Below are 22683 nucleotides of genomic sequence, written 5' to 3' on the forward strand. Positions count from 1 at the left end.
ATGTTTTAACTTATTCAACTTTATTGCAAGAACAAAATATCATTTTTAACAATAAAAGCAGAGTGCCTACAGGCAAGAGGATGGCCGGGTCTCAGGCCTCGTCTCCTTCCCTAATGTTTCAGACCTACGTTAGCTAGAAGTCTCCTAGAATGTAACATTTATCCACCAGGTGTCATTATTTACCAAGTCTGGCAAGCCACTGCGCCGGTTCTATGCTCTCTCTGGTTAAGATCAAGGTTAGAGATAAGAATATGAGATGATCAAAACAGATTTAGGAAAGGACACTGTGTCTGGAACGTAGATGGGGGGGAGGGCTTTCAAAGGCTAGTGACGCTTTTCTGATCAGGTTTCCTAACCCACCACTTGGGTGCTTAGGAGTAGCCCTGGCTCCATGCTGCATATGCTGGGCTCAGATGTGCACCCCTGAATCTCAGTGGTCTTCCCATCCATAAAATACATGACCTTACTTGTGCCTGGTTGCCCCCCTGTTCTTCCCCTCTGGCTCCCGGTCACATGTCCTGGGGCACAGGAAAGCACTTACTCCTTCCCAGACTGAAGGTCTCTAGAGAGCCAGAGGGCAGGATACAAATGCCAGCAGTCCTAGGACTATGAGAATAGGAGGTGGGCGTGCTCGGCGCGAACCTGGCAGACTGGAGTAGGGGAACGGGCCCGCGTGATTCTTCAGCTCCGGGTAAAGGCAGGAAGCCGAGATGGGCGCAGGCCAGGCATGTCCTTCCCTTGCTCTCAGAGCCAGCCATTACTGGTGAAGTCCATACGCAGCGCCTCCTCATCCGAGGGGCTTAGCTCCTGTAAGGGGGCGCGGCAGGGGCCTCCGTAGTAGCCGAACCAGTCCATGGTTTTCTTCAGCCCGGGGATCCCAAAGCGCCGGGTCACCTGTGGAGCAGGGCCTGTTAGAACAAACTGGGGAATCCCTGCACATGCATGCCTGGGTCCAGACATGTTACTCCCAGAAAGTTAGGGCTCCCACCCCTGCTCCCCTCGTAAAGGAGCTTTACCAAATCTGTAACACCAGGGTAGATGGGAAATTCAGATTGAGAGACCAGAAGGCAGGTCAGCAGTAGAGAACATGATGCCAAAAATTCAGATTAAGGAAGGGAGTGAACTCCTTTAGTTTTAGGACGAAAATCCACCCCATCAGGGAGAAAAGCGGCATTTGGTCATCAAGCTGGGCTGCGAGAAGATAGCAGCGCTGTGGGTCGGAGCACTGGACCATCACAGGTCTGCAGCCCGGTTCCCAGTACCCAGGCCTGGTGTGCCCGGGCAGTCGGGAAGGGGAAGGGTCTGTGAGAACCCTAGGCATAGTCCAGACTTTGGCCCTGCAGCAGGGACCCCCACCACGCAGAGTGCCTCACCGACCCCAACTCTGAAAAACAACGCATCACGCATCAGTTGTCCTGAGAAGTTCTGCTGTGTAACCTTGTATCACAAACTTACTATATCTGAGAAAGCTGGATGACATGATCTCTCAAGTGTTATCCATCATCGTGAGGGACCTACAGCTATTGTCATAACTTAAAATCACGTGTGGAGTCTTACAGAAAATGAAGTATCAAGTTTCTTTGCTTTTGGCATAGCAACTGGTTATTTCATGCTGCTCAGAAGTGTTAGAGGAATCTTTGACAACCCCAAAACTAAGAATGTAATCATTACTTAATTAAGTTTTATTTGGAGGGAAGATAAAACCTTAGAAGGATGGGCTTCATGAAGGATAAAATAGTAAAAGGGGTTGCTTGAGGGAAAAAAGTTGAGAACCACTGATGAATGACTGACTAGTAACTATTTAACCACTAGATGCCAGGGAATTTTTTCTTGGAATGAGGGACAAGCCACCCTCCTCCTAAACCTGGCCTCAGCCATGATGTTCTAATAACCCAGGCTTTTCACCCAAAACCTGAGTGGGGTGGGGAAGACCTAGGGGAGAGGACAGAAACAAGAAGGACCTAGAGCAAAGCTTTCCTCGCCCACAGTGTGTAAGATCACGGAGTTGCCCCCTCCTCAGACCCACAGAAAGGATGGAATGCTTTGGTGGTAAAGAGCATGGAAAGTCCTAAATATAGCCAGGGCAGGAGGCTGGCTGGGGGGGGCAGGCGGAGGAAGGACATTGTGTTCGAGCACGGCAATAGGGTGACATCAAGCTGCTCCTGGGGTGGCTGAGCCCACAGCCCAGGCACCAGAAAGGGGTTCCAGGCATTCCTGAGCGTGTGCCCGGAGCTGGCACAGGAGGAGGCACAGAGCGAAGAGTAAGGCAGGATGGCCTGCAGAGAGCTGGGAGGGCAGCACGCATCCTCTCTTCCCAAGGGGCAGCCCCCGGCTTCATCGGCAAAACGAGGGAGATGACGACACCGACCTCATGTCACAAGAATCGCACAAGAAAAATACCACCGTAAGACCAGATCCTAGGAGACATCAAGTTACCCTTTTCCTGTCCTGGTGGAGTGCAGCTTCTGGGACCGTCTCTCCTGCCGGTGGGTGGGCATGGAGAGCAAGGTCCTACCCCAGTGGCATGTCCGGGACATACAGGACAGTGTGTGCCCTGACGGGGCTGGGCCGAGAGGCCCTCACTTCTGCAGTTCTTCCGTCCTACGAATAGACTGTCCCACCCCAGGAGGACGCTCACATCCAGGAGACTCGTGCTTGCCTCCTCAGCTGTCCTCGCTCTAAATCTGAGTTAATCTGCCTCTTGGCGGTAAAGCTCTAAGCTGTGAGGGAGATCTAGAACCCACCCACCGCTTTACCCAAACAGAACACTACCGGCTTAGCCTGGGACTACAGCTCAGGTGCAAAACGTAAGGGGAATGCCAAAAAATCAGTCATCAAGGTAGGTTATTTAGTGCGCTATTTTTTTTTAAATCAAAATCAATGCAAAAAAATCCATTAATGAACAGAGTCTCAATGTTTTAAATAAAGACTGGACCCAACACACCCATGCCTGAGGCAAAAGTAAACGTGTGCCCTTCTATACACGTGTTGTGCATTTTTTATGGGTTCATTTTTTTTTCTAGAAGTAGATGCAGAAAAACAGATTTTTCATCAGGTTGTTACCATTCAAGCCAGGAAAGCAAAGTTATAATAAATTATGTTTTTAATACAGATAACATATTTAAACCTAGGAGAATGCTGTTTTAATATACCTACTTTTTAATTTTCAATATTTTTTTTCAAATAGTTTAATGCTCTATGTGGTGGGGGGCTACCATTTAGAAAAATACTCAGAGGACTGGTTTAGAGCCTACAACTCTTGATCTCAGGGTTGGAGGAAGGAAGGAAGGAAGGAAGGAAGGAAGGAAGGAAGGAAGGAAGGAAGGAAGGAAGGATGGAAGGAAGGAAGGAAAAAAGAAAGAAGAAGAAAAGAAAGAGGAAGGAAGGAAGGAAGAGAGACTTAGAGTTTCCACTTCTAGGAAAAGGAAATAAATGTACTTTGCCCTATTCCTCCCTATAAATATAACTAAAAAACTTGGACATTATATAAAAACAAACATGAGACTCCAAAAGGAAGAGATAAAGAGGATGAACTGGGACCTCAGGACCCAAGGAACACAGCAGTGAGTTCCCTCCCTCGCCTCCACTTGAAGCTGAAGCAGCCAGAGACGCCGAAATGCACTCGGTGGGTCCAGATCATAAAAGCTCCCCAAAAGCCCGTTCACTCAAGCCAAGGACGGGAAGGAGCAGCCCAGCAGGATGGAAAACTTTTAGGCAATCATCACTCTCCTCCAGCCAAGCACCCCAGAAAAAACTGTGGCCCTACCCCCACCCAGGCTAGCAAAGGTTGAATTGGGAGCCAGAACTTCTCCCCCCCACCCACTGTACCCCACCCCCACAATGGATGGTCTCAGCAGAGACCCAGTGAGGAGAGTCAGAACTTTTCCACCGCTGCCCACACTAAAGGAGGCCATCCCCCACCCCCACATATTTGTAATGTCAGTGGAGGCCACGTGGGAAGCAGCAAAGAAGCATTCCTACCCCTTCTGGTCACGGAGGGGTCAGTGGAGGCCAAGGGCAGAGCTGTAGTTTAAAAACCCTCCCCCCAAAAGAAATCTCCAGGTCCAGATGGCCACACTGGAGAATTCTAAAAAATGTTTAAAGAAGATTTAACACCAATTCTACAAAGTCCCTTCTAGAAAATAAGAGGAGGGAATACTTCCCAGTCAACTGATGAAGCTATTATTACCCTGATACCAAAATCAGACGAAGGCAATGCCAAAAAGGGGGGCGGGGGCTACATACCAATATCTCCTATGAATAGACAGAAAAATCTTCACCTAAGAATTAGCAAGTGTAACTCAGTAATATATGAACAAGTTACACACCATGACTATGTGGGGTTTATTCCAGGAATGCAAGTCTGGTTCAATAATAGAAAATTAGCCATGTAACACCATATCAGCAGGCTAAAGAGGAAAAGCAATCACATGATCATAGCAATCAATGAAGAAAAAGCATCTGACAAAATTCAATACCCTCTGCAATGCCACACAGACTTGATTACAGTCAGTATATAATAAATCTTTTAAAAAATTTTAATGTTTATCTTTAAGAAGGAGAGACAAGAACACAAGCGAGAGAGGGGCAGAGAGAGAGAGAGAGACACACACAGAATCTGAAGCAGTTTCCAGGCTCTCAGCTGTTAGCACAGAACCTGACGTGGGGCTTGAACTCATAAACCACAAGATCACGACCTGAGCAGAAGTTGGATGCCCAGCTGACTGAGCCACCCGAGCACCCCATGCAGGTATATAATAAATCTTAAAATTAGGGGCGCCCGAGTGGCTCAGTTGGTTAAGCATCTGATTTCAGCTCAGATCGTGGTCTCAGGGTTCGTGGGTTCAAGCCTCACATCGGGCTCTGTGCTGACAGCTCAGAGCCTGCTTTGGAGTCTGTGTCTTATTCTCTCTGCTCTTCCCCTGCTCACACTCTGACTCTCTTTCTCTCTCTCAAAAATAAACTTAAGTAAAATTTTTTTTAAATCTTAAAATCAGGGGTGCCTGGGTGACTTGGTCAGTTAAGCATCCGACTTCGGCTCAGATCATGGTCTCATAGCTCATGAGTTTGAGCCCTGCATAGGGCTCTGTGCTGACGTCTCAGAGCCTGGAGCCTGCTTTTGACTCTGTGTCTCCCTCTCTCTCTCTACCCCTCCCCAACTCACACTCTGTCTCTCTGTGTCTCAAAAATAAATAAACATTAAAAAAATAATAAAAATAAATCTTAAAATCAGGTGGACAAATTCTTCCCACTTCATTCTTTTTTCCCAAATTTGTCTTAGTTAGTTTAATTCCTTTGCCTTTCCATATAAACTTGAGAATAATTTTGTATGGTTTTGCAGAGGGACAGACACATAGATAATGCAAGCAACAGAGACCCCAGAAATAGACCCACACAAATATGCCCAACTGACTTCTGACAAAGGTGCAAAAGTAATTCAATGGAAGAAAGATCATCTTTTCAACAAATGGTATTGGAGCAAGTGGATATCCAAAAGCGAAATAAAATAAAATAAAATAAACCTCCGACTAAGTCTCACACTTCATACAAAAATTAACTCAAAACGGGTCATGGATTTGTAAAACAATAAAACTTTTAGGAAAAAAAAGTAGGAGGTAACCTTCACCATCTAGTGCTAGGAAAAGTCTTCTTAGAGTTGACATTGAAAGCATAAATATAAATAAAAATATTGATAAACTAAATTTCAACTTTTGTTCTGCAAAAAACCTGTTAAGAGAATGACAAGGGGCACATGGGTGGCTCAGGAGGCTAAGCATCTAACTCTTGATTTTGGTTCAGGTCATGATCTCGTGGTTCATGAGTTTGAGCCCCACGTCAGGCTCTGTGCTGACAGTGCAGGGCCTGCTTGGGATCCTTTCTCTCCCTCTCTCTCTCTCTCTCTCTCAAAATAAATAAATAAACTTTAAAAAAAGAGAATGACAAGACAAGCAACTGACTCAGAGAAAATATTTGCAAACCACATATCTCACTGAGGACTGGTATCCAAAAATATAAAGAACTCCCAAAAACTGAACGGTTAAAAAAAATCCAATCATAAAACAGGCAAGAGGCATAAATAGACATTTAATTTAAGAAGACATAGGGGCGCTGGGGGGCTCGATCAGTTAAGTGTCCGACTCCAGGTCAGGTCATGATCTCACAGTTTATGAGATCGAGCCCCACATCGGGCTCTGTGCTGACAGCTCAGAGCCTGGAGCGTGCTTCAGATTCTGTGTTCTCCCTCTCTCTCTGCCCCTCCCCTGCTTGTGCTCTGTGTCTCTCTTTCCTCAAAAATAAACATTGAAAAAAAATTTTTTTAAAGAAGATATACAGATGGCATGGCAGGACAAAAAAAATGATACAGAGATGGCAAATAAATACATGAAAAGATGTCCAATAGCATTGGCTATCAGAGAAACGCAAATTAAAAAGCACAATGAAGCGGTACAACACGCCTATCAGAATGGCTAAAATAAACAGTAGTCACAACACCTAAAGCTGGTACAGGTACAGAGAAAGTGAGTCAGTCGTACACTTACATTCATATAAATGTAAAGTGGTTTTGTCACTCTGAAAAAGTTTGGCAATTTCTTAAAAAACTAAACATGCAATCATCCTATGACCCACCAATTGTGTATTTATCCCAGAAAGATGAAAACTTATGGTCATGCAAAACCTTGTACATGAATGTTCATAGCAGCTTTTAATAGCCCCAAACTGGGGCGCGTGGGTGGCTTAGATGGTTGAGTGTCTGACTTTGGCTCAAGTCATGATCACACAGTTGTGATTCGAGCCCCACATCAGGCTCTGTGCTGACAGCTCAGAGCCTGGATGGAGCCTGCTTCAGATTCCCTGTTTCTCTCTCTGTCCTTCCCTCATTTGCACTCTGTCTCTCTCTCTCAAAAATAAATAAACATTTAAAAAAAAAAAAACAGCCCCAAACTGGAAACAATCTAGCTGTCCTTCAGTCAGTGAAGGGTACACAAGCTAGGGTATGGCCAACGAATGGGCTCTTGCCACACTGCAACAACTTTGAGTCTGCTCTGAACAGCACTGCTTGGCACCTGACTGGCACTCCATCTTGGCTCTTCTCCTTGACTTGCCCAATACGGAATTGGGGTACACCATGTGAGTGAAGAATAGATTTTTTTAAAGTGTTTATGTATTTATTTGGAGAGAGAGAGAAAGAGAGTGAGAGCATGAGCAAGCGTAAGCAGGGGAGAGCCAGAGACAGAGAGAGAGGGAGAGAGAGAACCCCAAGCAGGCTCCGTGCTGTCAGTGCAGGGCCTGACACAGGGCTCGAACTCACAGACCGTGAGATCATGACCTGAGCTGAAATCAAGAGTCAGACCCTTAACCGACTGAGCCACCCAGGTGCCCCAGAGTAGACTACTTGAAGACAAAACTCTCCTGGGAAATCCGGGCTCTGGCTTCCTCCAGCCTTCCAACTCCTTTACTACCAATCATTCTGTTTTCCAGGATTGGGCCCCTTCTAAGGCTGATGGGAAAGCCCACAGTTCACTCTTTCTAGGCAGTGCATCTCTAAGCAAGGTCCCAGGATTACTTATGTCACCACAATCAGCCAAGATGTTTGTCTCAAGGCTTTTTCCTGGACCTAGAGGATTAGAATTTTAACTAGCTCACTAGATGAATTCCAGTGCGACCAACAGGGCTCAATTTTGTCTGAGTTGTCAACTGTGTCTGGAGAGGCACAAGGAGTTCCCACACTGGGCTGTTCTCTGAAAGGACATTCTGAAAGGGAAGAGGCTGAGGGGGGACCCTTGTGCCGGCCTTGGCTCCTGCACCAGTGAGGACACAGACACCCCCACATTCCTGGGTGCCACAAACTGGGAACTCACCGCAGTGTTTGGCTCAATGAGACGGTGCTGCAGCTTCTGGGCATCTTCCCATTGCCCTGTGAGGCAGAGTCGCTCCAGCTGGCACACCTGGGCCCCCAGGACATTGGCCAGGGCACACACGCCCCCCACAGCTCCTGCCCCAGAGTAAGATGCAGAAAGTCAGCCAGAGCCTCTTCTCATAGACACTTTCGGACCCTGGTCCCCAGCACCCCTTATTCTGGGCGGGGCAGGGCGAGGATGTGGATTTCTGTGCCACTGGCTGTCCATGTCGAAGGCATGCTCGGTGAGTCCAGAGAATACAGAGTTCCAGAGAGAAAAGCTGCCAGCATATTTGAAGTAGAATCCCACAGGCTGAAGGTCAGGGAACAGCGCCTGAAGGCTAAGTTGAGGACAGTTCCTTCCCTGCACCGCCCCTCCCCACAACATACCTCCCAGAGTCAAGTCCCACCTGCCACTTGACACCTCCATGATCCTCTAATAGCCCCCTGACTCATCAGTGCGGGAAGCGGGTGGAGAGGATGGGAAGCCTTTGCTCTTCTGAAATCTTATTGCCCCCCAGTGAATTCAGCCTGGGACAGCGCTGGGGATGGGGGGCAGTGGAAAGAGTTCTGGACACAGTCAGGAGACTCGGCATTTCCTCCCATTGGTTGCATGAACTTGCACAAGTCATAGACTTCCTTGTCCTCTTTGTTCTCATCTGGGCAATGAGAACGGGCTGGTCATGATCTCAGGAGGCCCTGCCACTCTGCCAGCCTGTGACGTGATTCTAAGTCTAGTTACAAGTGACCCTAGGCACAGTGGCCTCAAGACTGGAGAGTGGGAAATTTGGAATGAGCACCCATAGCTGCCATTTACTGATCCCCACTCTGCCAGGCACTAGGCAGACATGGAGCCAATGCTCTCAAATTCTCATGACACCTTCCTGCTTTACAGGGTAGAAGTCCAGGCCCGGAGAGGCTGAATATCTTGCCGGGTAGTATTCCGTGAATGGCAGAGCTGAGATTCCAACTCACATCCCCTGGCCTCCAGAGCCTGTGCTCTTTCCAGCTGCCCGCCTCAGGAATGAGGCTTCCATGGCTCCCCTCTTCTGCCCTTGTACTTTAGAGACTGTGATGTGGCAGAGGAGAGCCGTGCAAGGTCGTAGACAATAAACCAACGTCGGAGGAGACTGAGAAAAGGAGCCGGCATTGCCCCCTGCAGCACCAAAAAAGCAACTGGGTAACTTGCTGGGGCTTCAGCCGAAGGGATCAGATGCTTCCTCCCCTTCCCCTTGGTGCTTAAAACCAACCCGAACCCAAGCACCTTGACCCACAGCAGACAAGCGCAGTTGGTTCAACGGTGACATTCCCAGGATCCTGAACTGGAACAGAATCAGGCAGCTGAGGGTCCCTGGCCCAACCCTACAGGTCTGACGATTCCTTCCGGCCTAGCACCCAGGTGACAGGAAAACAGACTTCCGGACCAGAGGACAGGCCCGCAGGCCTGTGTCCTCAGAGAACGATTTACAGGGAGATCAGAGGAGCCAAATCTGTTACCTAAGCACCAAACTCAGGGCTTGGAAGAAATTGCAGGCACCCCTCCTACAGACCAAGGTGGTGCAGAGCCACCCTCTTCTGCCAGAAAGGTCACATGAGCCCCCAATATTCAGACAAGCAGTGTGCCGGACTTCTGAGGTTTCCACGCAGACTGGCTGGCAAAGGGCCCCCTGCAGACCCAGACCCAGCCTGCATGGTCTCTCCCGGCATACCCAGGGTGGTGGGGGCGGAGGGGGAGGGCCTGGGTCCCGGGTGTACCACGCATGACAGTGTGCGAGCGGCGGGAGGCCTACCCACGGCATAGCTGGCCAGCAGGAAGCCGGCAGATCCAGCCAACACCTGGAAATCCTGCCTCCTGGTCTTGTGAACAATCAGCCCCATCCTGGTCACCTGCAACAGCAAAACCGGTGAGAGCTGCACCCAGAGCCTCAACGCTGACCGAGATGCGGGCTGAGCGAGGGTGGGAGAAGGACAGCCCAGGCTCCAGAGAGCTGCCCCCGACCTCGGACAAGACTCCAGAGAGCCCACGCGGTGGAAAGGACCCAAGCAGGAGCCCAGGACTGAAGTGGGTCCCAGAGCTATCCTGAGGTTGCTAGCACAGGAGAAGAGGAAGGAGCCCCAGCCAGGAGCTGCTGCCACTCACATCGCCACCACTGTCCTTGAGGCCCACGATGTTCGGGTGCTGGGAGAGCGTGACCACTGCATCCACAGGCAGGTCCAGCCCCGTGTTGGCTGGGACGCTGTAGAGCACCACAGGGATTGGGGCGAGGTCAGCGACCTGCGAGAGGCAGAGAAGAGGGGAGAGGGAGAGGGCAGCTGCCGCAGGCCCAAGGAGCACACCCCCCATCCCACCAGCTCCGGGCCTGGGTCACTACAGGAACTCCTGGACGAGAAGTCACAGTGCCATGTGCCCTGCTTGTAAGCAATCAATGAGTAATATCTCATGAGTGCTTTCTAGGTGCCAAGCTCAGTTCTAAGTCCTCTATGTTTTGATGGAACTTAGTCCTTATAACAATCCTGTGAGGAAGACACCATCATTCCACCCATCCGAGAAGGGAGGAAACAGTGACACAGTGTGGCCAGGCCAGTCACCCCTCATGAGGCGGGGGTGGGGGGGGGTGCTGGCACCTGGTGGCATCCCTCCCCATTCCCACAGCTGCCATTCATGGAAAGCAGGCTCACCCCTTGGGCCCTAGCTTCTCTGTCTCCTCTCCTTATCCAGCCTCCCCTTGGTTCCAAGCCCCAAACCCATGCCCACCCCTCACCCCCTACCTTGGTGTAGTGGTGAATGAGGGCAGCGCTGTTCATGCGGCCACGATAGAAGCAAGGAGTCACCACGATGGCGGCATCAGCCCCAACCTGGGCCATGCTCACAGTCATCTCCACTGTGGCTTGAGTGGCTGCAGAAGGAAAGAGGGAGTCTTCCCTATAGGCCATGGAAGTGAGAGCAGGTGGCAGAAGGGCGGGGCTAGGACCCTGGGGCAAGCAAGGGGGGCAGGGGAACCAGTAGACTGAACCAGTCCCAGGGCTAAGGAGCCTGGCTTCCCACCCCAGGGACCCCCAAGCACCCCTCGGGCCCAGAGCTTTGTGGCCTCACACTCGCAGCCAGAGCCGGCTAGCAGCAGTTTGTCCTTGGGCATGGCCTGGCGGACGCGGCTCACCACCTCCAGCCTCTCGATGCTGGTCAGGAAGGGGAACTCGCCATTGGAGCCCTGGACCACGAAGCCTGATGAACAACCAGGGCGCTGGTGTTACACCCACCCAGGTCCCTACCTTCCCAACACCATAGCTTTGCACGCACTTCCTTCCCATCTCTGTCCTGACGCAGGCAGAATGTTTTACCCAGTTGCAACGACAGTGTCCACACCATGTTGTGTGTGTGTTAATGAAACATTTTAGCTATACCCAAAACAATCGATAATAACATAATCCACAGGTGCATACCCAGCACTCATGGCAACCCTACCAGATCACGTGTTTCTTCCTCCTCTAGCTGTCCTGACTCAGGTGTTACTATTCCCACTCATGTCTTATACCCTTAGGACATACATATGGACCCATAAACAACATATAATATTTCTTTTGCCATTTTAAACTGTACTGAAATGGAACCAAGCTCATATGACCTTCTGCAGTTTGCTATTTTTGCTCAAGATTATGTTGTGAGCTTTGTCCATAGCAGTACACAGCTCTGATTCATTCATTTTAATTGATATAGAATATTCTATTTGAAGTTAGACTGCAGTTTACTTTTTCATTCTCCCTTTGAGGACATTTAAAATGTTTCCTTAGTTTTGCTATTACAAACAATGCTGCCATTGTTTGAGTTGTCTCTGTGCCCATGTTTGAATTTCTCTGCAGTTTCCTTAGGTTTGTAATTGCAGAGTCACATGTATGTGCATTTTCACGTGCTGAACACATGCTCTCTCGTAGCCAGTTCACACCCCATCAGCACATCGAAGAGTCTGTTAGCGTTCATCTGTGTCAACACTGGGTATTGTCAGAATTAATATTTGCCAGTTTTCTGGGTAAAGAGTGGTATCTCATTATTCTCTTTCACATTTTCCTGTTTTATTGATCACATGAGAGGTTTCTCACATCACCAGGTAAGGTGTCTACCCTTTTATATAAATCCGTGGGAGACTAAGAGAACTGAGGCTGTTTGAATTTGAAGGGAATGTCAGTAAAACCATCATCCTCTGATTTAACTTTTCCTTTTTCATTTCCTTTTTCCTTTCCTCATTTCCTTTTTCATTTTACTCTCTTCCCACCTCTTCCTCCTCTCTACTCCATTCTATCCTCTAAACACTGTTCTTAGTTGACAAATACAGCAGAGGACACGGCGAAACTATTAATAAATAGGAGACTGCTTGGGAGAAAGGAATGCAAAGAAAGCTGGGGGCGACACTGATACACAATACCAAATCCTCGCCACACAGTTGTGAAAGATGGGCCATCATTTTGATTTGGAGCTTCCTGACAGTCCAAGCTAAAAGGGAAATGTGATCAGCTGACAGATTCGCAGAACTCCAGATAAAAGCAAAGCAGCTGCCCTGGAGAAACACAGAGTTTCCTGGCATTGGGACCAAGAGAGACTGTTCCCGTGAGTCATCCTTAAGGGGACATGGTGTGATGTAGAGTCAACTTTTCACCACAAACCTTTTTCCATGCTGTTCGTTACACCATTGGATTGCACTGAGTGATTTGCCAGAAAGGCTCACTGGATACTTGGCATTCCCAGCCCTCCCTCTCTCCTCCACCAGTCTTTTGCCTTGGTAATACTGTAAGTACCCTCTTGAGACAAATAGATTTTGGCTTCTATTGTGTTGCCTCCTTGATCCATTTCTCCGTGTCAGGCCGGGAGCCCCTTCTGTCTTGGTACAAACGGTGCTAGGTTCTAGTGCTTTCTGAGTGGGTCACCCCCCTCGCGAGCTGCCAACCCTGGAGAGGACTGGACCAGCACCCTCTGACTTAGAGGTCAAGGATTCAGAGATCAAGCCTTCACCACTCCCTCTATGCAAATGCAAAAGACATCTCCCTCCCTCCCCAACCCTGCCTGCCTGCCCCGCTGCCCTGGAAGGAGGCCAGGCCGGTTCTTGCCCCAATCACTTCTTGAGCTGTGTTCACTCACTCCCAGGTCCCCCTTCATTCTGGCGCCCAGTTCTACGGGTTCAGACAGCTGGGTCTTGCACTCTCAGAGAGGAAGCAGGCCCCTGTGCTCAAGACTCATGGTGGCCTTTCCCCCATCTCATGTAAAGAGCATCTGACCCAGGCCTGACTCCCAGGAAGGAAGACAGGCCAGTCTGGGGAGGAGGGTCTATCACAGTGTCGGGGACGCACCAGACCCAACTCCCCTCTGGCTTTTGAGCAAGTTATGTCAAGTCTCTGAGTTCCCGTTTCCTTTTCTCTGGGATGATAATAAAATCATCTCAATCTTACCTTATAAAGCTATGTAAAAGGCCCAAACAAGAAAATGTAAGAGGAAGCACTTAGAAATTTGTGCACTGATGCTGCCGAGAGCCCCCTCCCTCTCCATGGCAGGGATGTCCAGTTTCAGGCCCCACGTGCATCTGCTGGTGTAACAAGGGGGCTGGAGGAGTGGAAGGGTCGGGGTCCCGGATGGGTCAGGGAGTACAGGCAGTGAGCAGTGCCGAACTCAGAGGAACTGGGTGTGACTCTCAGTGCAGCCCCTGATCAGCTACGAGACCTTGGGCACATGGCTTAATCAAACCTCAGCTTCCTCACATGAAAAATGAGGATAATACTAGTGCACTCCTTAAAGCATTGTTGTGAGGCTCCAACGAGACACTATTTATAAAGTGCTTGGATGAAAACTCGGCAGGATTAGCTGTAATTATTATGGAGTCGGGAGAAATGCACAAGCCCTGAATCCATCAGGAGGGTGGCAGCTTTCGATCTGAGGTGGACGAGGACGGCTGGTGTGGGAGGGGAGGCTGCACCCGGGAACCTCTCCTGTCCGCTCCAGCGGCAAGACCAGGGACTCATCACAGAAGCTTGACCCTCGGTCATGTTAGCTGCTCTTGGAGCCAGGGTGGCCTGGGAAGAGGAGTGAGTGTCTGGGGCCGGGGGTGCCCATCTCCTTACCAACGGAGTACACTGGAGTTGGCGGCTTAGAAGCCATTTTCCTTGTGGCGCAACTGTAATAAAACTCCCACAGTTTAAAGTACTTTTAAATTTATAGGAAAGCTGCAGAAATCGTGCAGGGGATTTCCATACATCCCTCACCCAGCCCCCACCAATGATAACGTCTACTATTTAGTACAATTATCAGAACCAGAGAATTAGCACTGGTATGATACTAACTTGCAGTCTTCATTTGAATTGTGCCAGTTCTAAACCTTTTTAAGGGGCGCCTGGGTGGCTCAGTTGGCTAAGCAGCCAGCTTCAGCTCAGGTCATGATCTCGCTGTTTGTGGGTTCCAGCCCTGCGTCGGGCTCTGTGCTGACAGCTCAGAGCCTGGAGCCTGCTTCAGATTCTGTGTCTCCCTCTCTCTCTGACTCTCCCCTGCTCGTGCTGTCTCTCCCTGTCTCTCAAAAATAAATTTAAAAGATATTTTAAAAAAATAAACCTTTTTAAAGAGCCCAAATTCATAATTAGCCAATCTGAAATTGTATGCAATAAACTTTTAATAAGGGATTTAAGATCTTCCAGATAAACACATGCATGCATTTTATGCATTTTTACAATCACTTTCAGAAGCCACACCTCACCACCCTTGTTCTTTGTCTAATTTAGCAGGCTCCAACATTTTCTAGGGTGATAGACCCCAGTTTTTTCCATTAATATTTTTGTCATAGAGTATTTTACTTTTTTATCTTTTAATTACTTTATTTTTAAAGTAGGCTCTACAGCCAATGTGGGGCTTGAACTCATGACCCTGAGATTAAGAGTCATATGCTCTATGGACTGAGGCCACCAGGCTCCCCTTATTCTACATTCAACGTGGGGTTCAAACTCATAATCCAGAGATCAAGAGTTGCATGCTCTACCAACTGAGCCAGCCAGGCACCCCTGTTATGAAGTTATGAAGTATTTTAAATTTAAAGTATATGTATATTAGTATTTACATAAAGTCACTGATTAATAATTATTCAAATAAATATTCAGTTAAAAATATTCAAATACTGGGGCACCTGGCTGGCTCAGTCACTGGAGCATATGACTCTTTTCTCTTTTTTTGTATTTTGGGAGAGTGAGGGGAAGGGGCAGAGAGAGGGAGAGAGAGAGAGAATTCCAAGCAGGCTCTGCACTGCTGTGTGGAGCCCAGTGTGGGGCTCGATGCGGGGCTCGAGCTCACAAACTGTGAGATTAAAACCTAGGCCAAAGTCAGACACTTAACTGATTGAGCCACCCAGGCACACCTGGAACGTGTGACTCTTGATCTCAGGGTTGTGAGTTCAAGCCCCACGTTGGGTATAGAGATTACTTAAATCTTCAGGGGTGCCTAGGTGGCTCACTCGGTTGAGTGTCCCGACTCTTGATTTTGGCTCAGGTCATGATCCCATGGTCATGGGATAGAGCCCCATGTCAGGTCAGCGTGGAGCCTGCCTGAGATTCTCTCTCCCTGTCCCTCTGCCCCTCTCCCCTGCTCATGCTCTCTCTCTCCAAAGTAAAATAAAAATTTAAACAAAATCTTAAAAATAAAAATATTCAAATGCTTCCAATTATGTCCCATAAAGTCAATCGACAGCATTTAGGGTGTATATCCATCCTTTGCAAGGATTCTGGGCACCTTCTCCCCACAGTCTGAGGCCAACAGGCTGGGAAACACTGGTAAGTTGTTCGTAACAGACATTTCTATGTAAAGGAGTCACTAGGGATTAGACTGGGAGTTAGACAGTGCTGTATGCTGACCTCTCTCAACTGCCTCACTGCCTCCCTTTAACTGCCTCACTGGAGGTCACCCCTTGCCCTAGAAACGGCTTCTTTGGACCCAGGAAGAGGAGGCAGAAGGGTCCCAGGCTTGTGGGAGGGCACAGAGAATGTCAGGACATGTGGGCAGAGAGCTGGGATAAGCATGAGAGAGGGAGGCTCATGTGGGGACAGTGGGGCATCGGCCTGAGGGGCAGCACAGAATAGGGATTTGAGCTCTTGAGCTTTGGAGTTGGGCAGAGCTGGGCTCCATCTCCAGCAAATCACATACTGTCATATACTATCATTCACCCTGTCAGGTGAATGACATCTCTGAGCCTCGGATGTCTCATCTGCAAAATGGAGACCCTGCAAAACCTTCCCTATGGGACATAGAGCATGGCGTAGACTAAAACCCAAAAAGGAAAACAATAAAATAAAAGGGCAGGAGCTACTGGCAGTACTAGTAATACTACTGATTAGTAGTCTTAGCGTCAGCGGCAGCCCCAGCAGTAAGAACACAAACAAGAACGGAGAGTATAGGGCACAGGAGCTCTGGAGGCAGGTGGTGAGGGGCACTAACGCGGATCCCAGTGGCCGGGGGGAGCAGGTGGGGCGGGGGAAGGGCACTGCAGTGCACGACTTGAGAAGCAGTAGGCAAGGTGAAAAGGACACCAAACAGGACAGGAGACCCACATCGTAAGCTTGCTTATGAGCTTCTGAAAGCCTCCCTATCCCCCCACCACCCATCACCTGGCTGCTTCCTCCTTCCTTGGCAATAGCAGGTTGGCGGGTGCTGAGCTCCCTGGAGACATCCCATCCCCAGAAACCGGACCTGGGGAACCTGATTTATGGACTTTTTTTTTTTTTTTAATTTATGGAGTCTTGAATCAGCCCAGCATAAAGGCCCACATGAAGAGGACTTGTGGGAGTAGGAAGCCTTTCCCCATATCCCTGCCCAGTCCTGACACTGACCACAGAGCCCCCAGACCCAGAATGAGGGTATACAAGGCTTTATTGGTTCAGTTCCAGGCATTTGGCATCAGCGTGGGGCTCTCAGCTGCTCCTGGGCTCTGCCTCGTCTGACTTCTCCTGGAGGGTCTTCAGGGGTCTGAGAGTCTGTCTCAGCTGCTTCACTTCCTTCCACCTCCACTCCCATCGGGGGCCATCCTCCATGGCAGACTGTACTCACAAAGTTCAAGGGGCCAGGATCTTCCCTTCAAGAGGAAGGGATTTTGGTGGCAGCATCTCAGGAGAGAAAACAGGCCTGCAATTGTGTGCCAGCCCTGCTGGGGGAAAGGGGCTCCTCCATCCGTGGTTAGGTGGCTTTAAAGGGGTGGTAGGTCCGGTGGCTGCGGTTGGGCAGGCTGTGGCTCTGGTGGCTCAGGTGGCTGGGATGACCCTGGTGGCCATGGTGACCATGGCCATGGACAGTGTGTGTGTGGTTCATGCCAGCTACAGCAGTCTCCCGCTGGGTGAGGAAATTCCCTTTCAGCTTCAACTCCACATCCTCGAGGGCCTTCAGCTCCTCCTGGTTGATGTCTCTGGACTCCAGGTGGCCCGAGTTCTGGAAGGCCATGGCACGCTGCAACATGGAGTTAGCCAGCTGCTGTCCTAGGGTGTCGATCTCCTTGGTACAGGCAGCCACAGCAGCCCACGTGGCCTCATCCGTGGATGAGGATTTTGTGGTCTCCTTGTGGGTCTCTTTGGTCACTGAGGACCCAGACACCCTCTTCTTGCTGCTGAAGGACTCCCGGCGCAGGGCTGTGCCCGCCTCTCCTTGCCTCGTGGTGAAAGTCTCCACGTGAATGGTGGTGCTGGCCTGTCCACTGCTGCTCGTGGCCGGTGGGGCGGCCGCGCTGCTGCAGCCGGCCAGCTTCTCTTCGGAGAGGCGGCTAAAGTGAGATTTAATCCAGTTCTCATTCTTTGCTTGGTGACATTCCGGTGGCTCCTGCACATTTTGTGCAGACTCAGGGGATGACTTCCTTCTCCTCTTCCTCTGAATCCACAGCATGAGGCCTCCACCTCCGAGTAAGAGGGCAGTCCCCAGCACCACCTTGCATGGTGGTTGCTGGATGAGCTCCAAGAAGGCCTCCAGGACCCTAGGCCAGCCAGGCAGAGCTAAGGGCACACTGGGAGTGGGGGAGCCCGATAGTATGGTTCATGCTTGGAAGAGCAGGTTCCCAGAGGCTAGCTGCCAAGCAGGGCCCCAGCTGTACCCTCCCTAGGATGCCCCTCCCACCTCAGCAATGAACCCCATTGTGAGGAAGCTGATTGGGGGGTCTGGGGTGAGAGGCCACAGCATCTCTCATGTCCAACCTGGTAGGCATTTCCTGAGGCTCTGTCTCCCACCCTGACAGCTAGCCCCAAGGTCAGTGGAAAAGCAGCTTCCCCAATTCTGAGTCCTTTCTGCCTTCTACTTAAGACCCATTCTGCAACTCAATCTTATTTTCTAATCTTTGGTTTCTCTCCCTATCCTGTGGCCCTGGGGGGGGGGGGGCATGAGCGGCTGACCATGGCGGAAGGGTCCCCGGCTGGGCTGGCATCATCCCTGGCTGCCGGACACAGGTGTCTCCTTCCTTTCAAGGTCCACCCCTGTTGCCAGCTTAGCCCATTCCATCCCCACTCGCAGCCCCAATCGCCTCAATGAAGCAGAGTCAAGAAGGAAAGGGGCCCAGGAAAGAGCTCATTCTAGAATTACATGAGGTCATAACTAGGGGAAGACAAGCAGTGGGTTGAGAAGGCAGAGCAGATCAGACAGAGGACTTCACCAGATCCCAGATCTCAGGGGTCATTCCAGGATGGGGGCTGTTAAGCTCTTGTCTTAGTGAGTCATCTGCAAATCCAGAATTTGCCCCCCTTCCCCCTGTGCCCTGGTTAAAAATGGGCACAGTTTAGATTGTGAGCAGGTGGGCCACCTGGCCAGGCTCTCTGCGGGTACAGACAATGGAGAGCCTGGCCCACAGTTCGAAATTATATCAGAGTCTCTTGAGGGAGAAATGGGCCTGGGCCACTCTATTTTTTTCTTTTTTTTTATTTGTTTATGTTTTTTATTTATTTTTGAGAGACAGAGACAGCATGAGCAGGGGAGGGTCAGAGAGGGAGACACAGAATCTGAAGACAGGCTCCAGGCTCTGAGCTGTCAGCACAGAGCCTGACGCAGGGCTCAAACCAACAAACCGTGAGATCATGACCTGACCCGAAGCTGGACACTTAACCGACTGAGCCACCCAGGCGCCCCCACTTTATTTTTCTTCCAGAAGCATCTAACACATTTAAAAATATATATATTTACTTTAAAAATTTGTTGAATGTTCAATTTTTTGAGAGCGAGGAGAGTGAGAGGGGGAGGGGCAGAGAGAGAGAGAGAGAGAGGGAGAGAGAGAGAGAGAGAGAGAGAAAATCAAGCAGGCTCCAGGCTCCTAGCTGTCAGCACAGAGCCTGACGCGGAGCTCCAACCCATGAACTGTGAGATCATGACCTGAGCCGAAGTCAGACACTTAGACAATTGAGCCACCCAAGCACCTCAGTATATTTCACTTTTTTAAAGTGAAGAAAGGGGCGCCTGGGTGGCTCAGTCGGTTAAGCCTCCGACTTCAGCTAGCTCAGAGCCTGGAGCCTACTTCTGGTTCTGTGTCTCCTTCTCTCTCTGCCCCTCCCCCTCTCGTGCTCTGTCTCTCTCTGTATCAAAAATAAATAAAACATTTAAAAAAGAATAAAGTGAAGAAATACCAAAACAGGGTTGTAAAAAAAAAGTGTATTTATTTATATCTTTACTAATCTCTACACTCAGTGTGGGGCTGAACTCATGACCCTGAGATCAAGAGTCACGTGCTCTTTCGACTGAGCCAGCCAGGCGCCCCTAAATTGTGATTTTTTAAAAACAAAATATTTAACAAAGTAATGGTTTCAACATATACCATAATATCCCAGTCTGTATCCTAAGGGAACAAGATACAAGCGCACAGTTTTAGGGGTAACACCATCTCTCTAGTCCTGCTCTGTGGTCATCCACTCACATCGTTTGGAAATAACAATTCAAAGTTCAGCTTTGAGGTTGTTTGTGGGAGTGAATTCAGAGCCAAATGGCCCCTCTGCAACAACTTTACCCTCTAGTCTCTAGTTATAACTTTCACTTAAGAATGATACTCTTTATTCATATAATCAGGAAAAATTAACAATGCAAAAATAAATAGAAATAAAGAGAGCTACACAGTTTTAGGCAATACCTTCTAGAAGAATCTCTAACTGTTCACTGATTCATCAAGGGTAGGTTCCCAAGTCCTCTTTGGAGGACCTTTAACTTGTTACAGGAGGCCCGGCAATGTCGCATGTGATGGCTTCCTCCTCTGCCCCTGAGTGTTGGGCCGCAGAGCCAGCCCTGGGGGCCCAGATAGGCCCAGAGAAACATTGCTTGTACCCGTAAAGTTGCTCATTGCTCCTTTTCCAGGCATTCTGGCTGTTTCCTGGGAGCAAGGACAGGACCCTACACAGTCACTGCCTCCCTAGAGTGTGGGTGAGAGAGAGATGAGGCTGGAGCAGGAGCCTGTATGGGTTGCAATGGCAGACAGGTTAGTGGGCACCTGTGGCCCTCGGCCTGCCAAATCTACTGCAGCCTGTGCCCCTGGGCACCTCCGTGCCCTCTGCAGGAGTGGGTGAGCGGGTAAGAGGAAAGGAAGGCTCCGGAGAAGAGCCTGTGGGTATCTGCGGATTCTCTGGAAAGCAGGTAGACACTGGATTCACCCTTCCCACCTCGTGCACTAGAGTCTCCTTGAACCTGAACGGTAAGGAAGAGTCTTATCTTCCCACCTCTGAAGATTCAAGGAGCTAAGAGTGCCTGGTTGGCTCAGTCAGTGGAGCATATGACTTGATCTTGGGGTCCTGAGTTTCAACTCCACGTTGGGCATAGAGATTACTTAAAAAATTTTTTTTTCATAAATAAAAGATTCAAGGAGCTTCTCATTTTGCTTCAGGAGATCCAGGCCTTGGTCCAGACTTTCAAACCCCAGTGGGCTGAACCCAAGTAGAAATTTACTTAGAGTTTGTGCCACTGCTCAGTGTGGGCCTCCACAGGGCATTCATTGTGCCCTAGGGAAGGGTTACCTCACCTCAGCACTGAGATGGGGTTTCAGTCAGGCTAGCAGTCACTGTCATAAAGCAGTTTTGCCCACAATGCCAATGGTGCTGTCATTCTAGCAACTGTTATCACTGGATCAATACCTTCTACTATATATCACTCTTTACTTTTTATAGCATGCTTTTATTGGCATTCCCTTGGATTTTTCTCCCCACCATCCTATGATGTAGGCCTTATTACTCCCATGTGTCAGATGGGGAGACTGGGGTTCAGAAAGACGATCTCAAAGCTAACTCAGTGGCAGAGCTGTGATTTGAATCTAGACTCCCTTCCCCACTGCCCTGCCTCAGTCAGAACCTCTCCATTCCCGAAGCTGGTACCAACTAGACTTCATTTGTTGAAACCGTCTGGTCTAGCGTTTCACTGGTTAGTGCAGGGGAGTGAAACCAAGCATGGTCCTGCAGTCAGACCTGGGGAACCTGGGCAAGCGTCTGTGTCATTCTGAGCCCCAGCTTCCCATCTGTGAAATGGGGCTAGTGAGATTACGGTCTCAGGCACTTGTCACAGGTGATAGATGAGGGTGGGCAGGACAGGACGGGAGGAATCAACCGCTGCTTCTTTTCTCCATTTATTGTGCCTGTGGCTGTGTTGTGTGTTGAATGTCACAAACATCTGGTCCTGGACCTCAGAGAGGGGAGATCCATGTGTAAAGAGGGACATGAGTCATAGGACCCAGAACAGGAATTCTGCCAAGGGAGGCTTGGCCCAGGAAAGAGTGGGCAAACATGGCTTTTAGGGCGATGCGCCCACGGGCTGATGTGCCATGTGAAGCCCCCAGCCGCCTTCCCAACTCCACAGTGTCTGGTTGACAAGGACTTTTATGCCCATTATCTAGTTTGATCCGCACAATAATGCTGGGCTAAGATGGCACTTTGGCAATGAGATTCAGTCAAGGTTGCAAACCAGCAAGGAGCTTCTGGCCTGTTTCTGGACTCTAGACCAGTGCCTCCTGCTCCTCTCCCCTAATAAAACAACACCGGCTCACTAGCTGAGGAGATTGGAGTCATCCACATCTCCCCCAAGTCCCCCAGAGGACAGGCCCCACTTACCTCGGAAGGGGAAGGTACCCAACTTGTGCAGATTCTCCTCCAGTTTCCCATAGTCTACCTCCGCAGTGGCAGTGAAGGGGGTGGTCACAGGAGGGTAGATGCCTGCAATGTCCATCTTCTTCCCCTCCCCTGAGGCCCAGCCCCCCACATTCCTGGACAAGACCCTGCTCAGCCCCTGCCTCACAGAAGACCAGATTCCACGGCCCAGCATCTCTGCAAGAGGCCCGAGGCCCAGCTGGTCTCTGCCCCTGAGTAAGGCTGAGTTTGGACTCCTTCCTATCCTGTTAATGATCAGTGTGTCTAGTTAAAAATTTGCTGCCCCCTGACTGTTGTGCTGGGGCAGGCCTGGGCTGGGCGTCCCCAGGGTCAGAGGCCAAGCCTCTAAGCCCCATGGGTCTCTCCCTGTAGGAAGCAGCTGGAGAAATGCCACAACCCAGCGTCCCTCTGGCAGAGCTGGTGTTCCTGGGGTACCCACCCTAAAGGGCTTCTCCAATGGGGCCTGGGCCGTCCTCCCACAGTCCCCAGCCCCAAAGCCAGAAACACAAACTTCCGCTCCGCGTTTGGCGAAGCTGATTGGCTGAGCCGCCCGACTGGGGAGACACTGCCAGTAAAGCGCTGCTCTCCGAGGCCCCTGAACCTTTGCCAGGCTCCTCCTGCGCGGGCTGCCACGTGACAAGCCAATGGTGGCCACATAGCCCTATAGGACGGCGGTCACCGGGAGGGGGGCGGGA

At 50.0% G+C, this 22683-nt stretch overlaps 2 protein-coding genes across 2 annotated transcripts; both read right to left on the bottom strand.

The window, feature by feature from the left end:
- LOC115284811 (4-hydroxy-2-oxoglutarate aldolase, mitochondrial) lies at positions 1-22527 on the bottom strand. The gene is made up of 7 exons (XM_029931295.1): positions 21953-22527; positions 10992-11120; positions 10667-10794; positions 10038-10172; positions 9688-9784; positions 7860-7993; positions 1-894 (listed from the first exon to the last, which is right to left on the bottom strand). The coding sequence occupies exons 1-7, from the start codon at positions 22161-22163 to the stop codon at positions 745-747; spliced, it is 984 nt and encodes a 327-aa protein (XP_029787155.1). The 5' UTR covers positions 22164-22527; the 3' UTR covers positions 1-744.
- LOC115284812 (uncharacterized protein C10orf62-like) lies at positions 16764-18397 on the bottom strand. Its single transcript, XM_029931296.1, has one exon. It carries the CDS (start codon positions 17778-17780, stop codon positions 17085-17087), a length of 696 nt encoding a protein of 231 aa, XP_029787156.1. The 5' UTR covers positions 17781-18397; the 3' UTR covers positions 16764-17084.
- Positions 22528-22683: the final 156 nt, after the last annotated feature.

Source organism: Suricata suricatta, unplaced genomic scaffold (assembly GCF_006229205.1).
Source record: "Suricata suricatta isolate VVHF042 unplaced genomic scaffold, meerkat_22Aug2017_6uvM2_HiC HiC_scaffold_21, whole genome shotgun sequence".
In the NCBI taxonomy this organism is placed as follows: Eukaryota; Metazoa; Chordata; class Mammalia; order Carnivora; family Herpestidae; genus Suricata; species Suricata suricatta.

Bases quoted from the DNA above. Each gene is read 5' to 3' on its own strand.
- LOC115284812 (XM_029931296.1), bottom strand. From the start codon at position 17,780: ATGCTGTGGATTCAGAGGAAGAGGAGAAGGAAGTCATCCCCTGAGTCT.
- LOC115284811 (XM_029931295.1), bottom strand. From the start codon at position 22,163: ATGCTGGGCCGTGGAATCTGGTCTTCTGTGAGGCAGGGGCTGAGCAGG. The intron at 7,994-9,687 runs GTAGGCCTCCCG...ACTCTGGGGCAG, and splicing joins GCTGGCCAGCTATGCCGTGG to GAGCTGTGGGGGGCGTGTGT. The intron at 895-7,859 runs GTGAGTTCCCAG...CCTGCTCCACAG, and splicing joins TCATTGAGCCAAACACTGCG to GTGACCCGGCGCTTTGGGAT.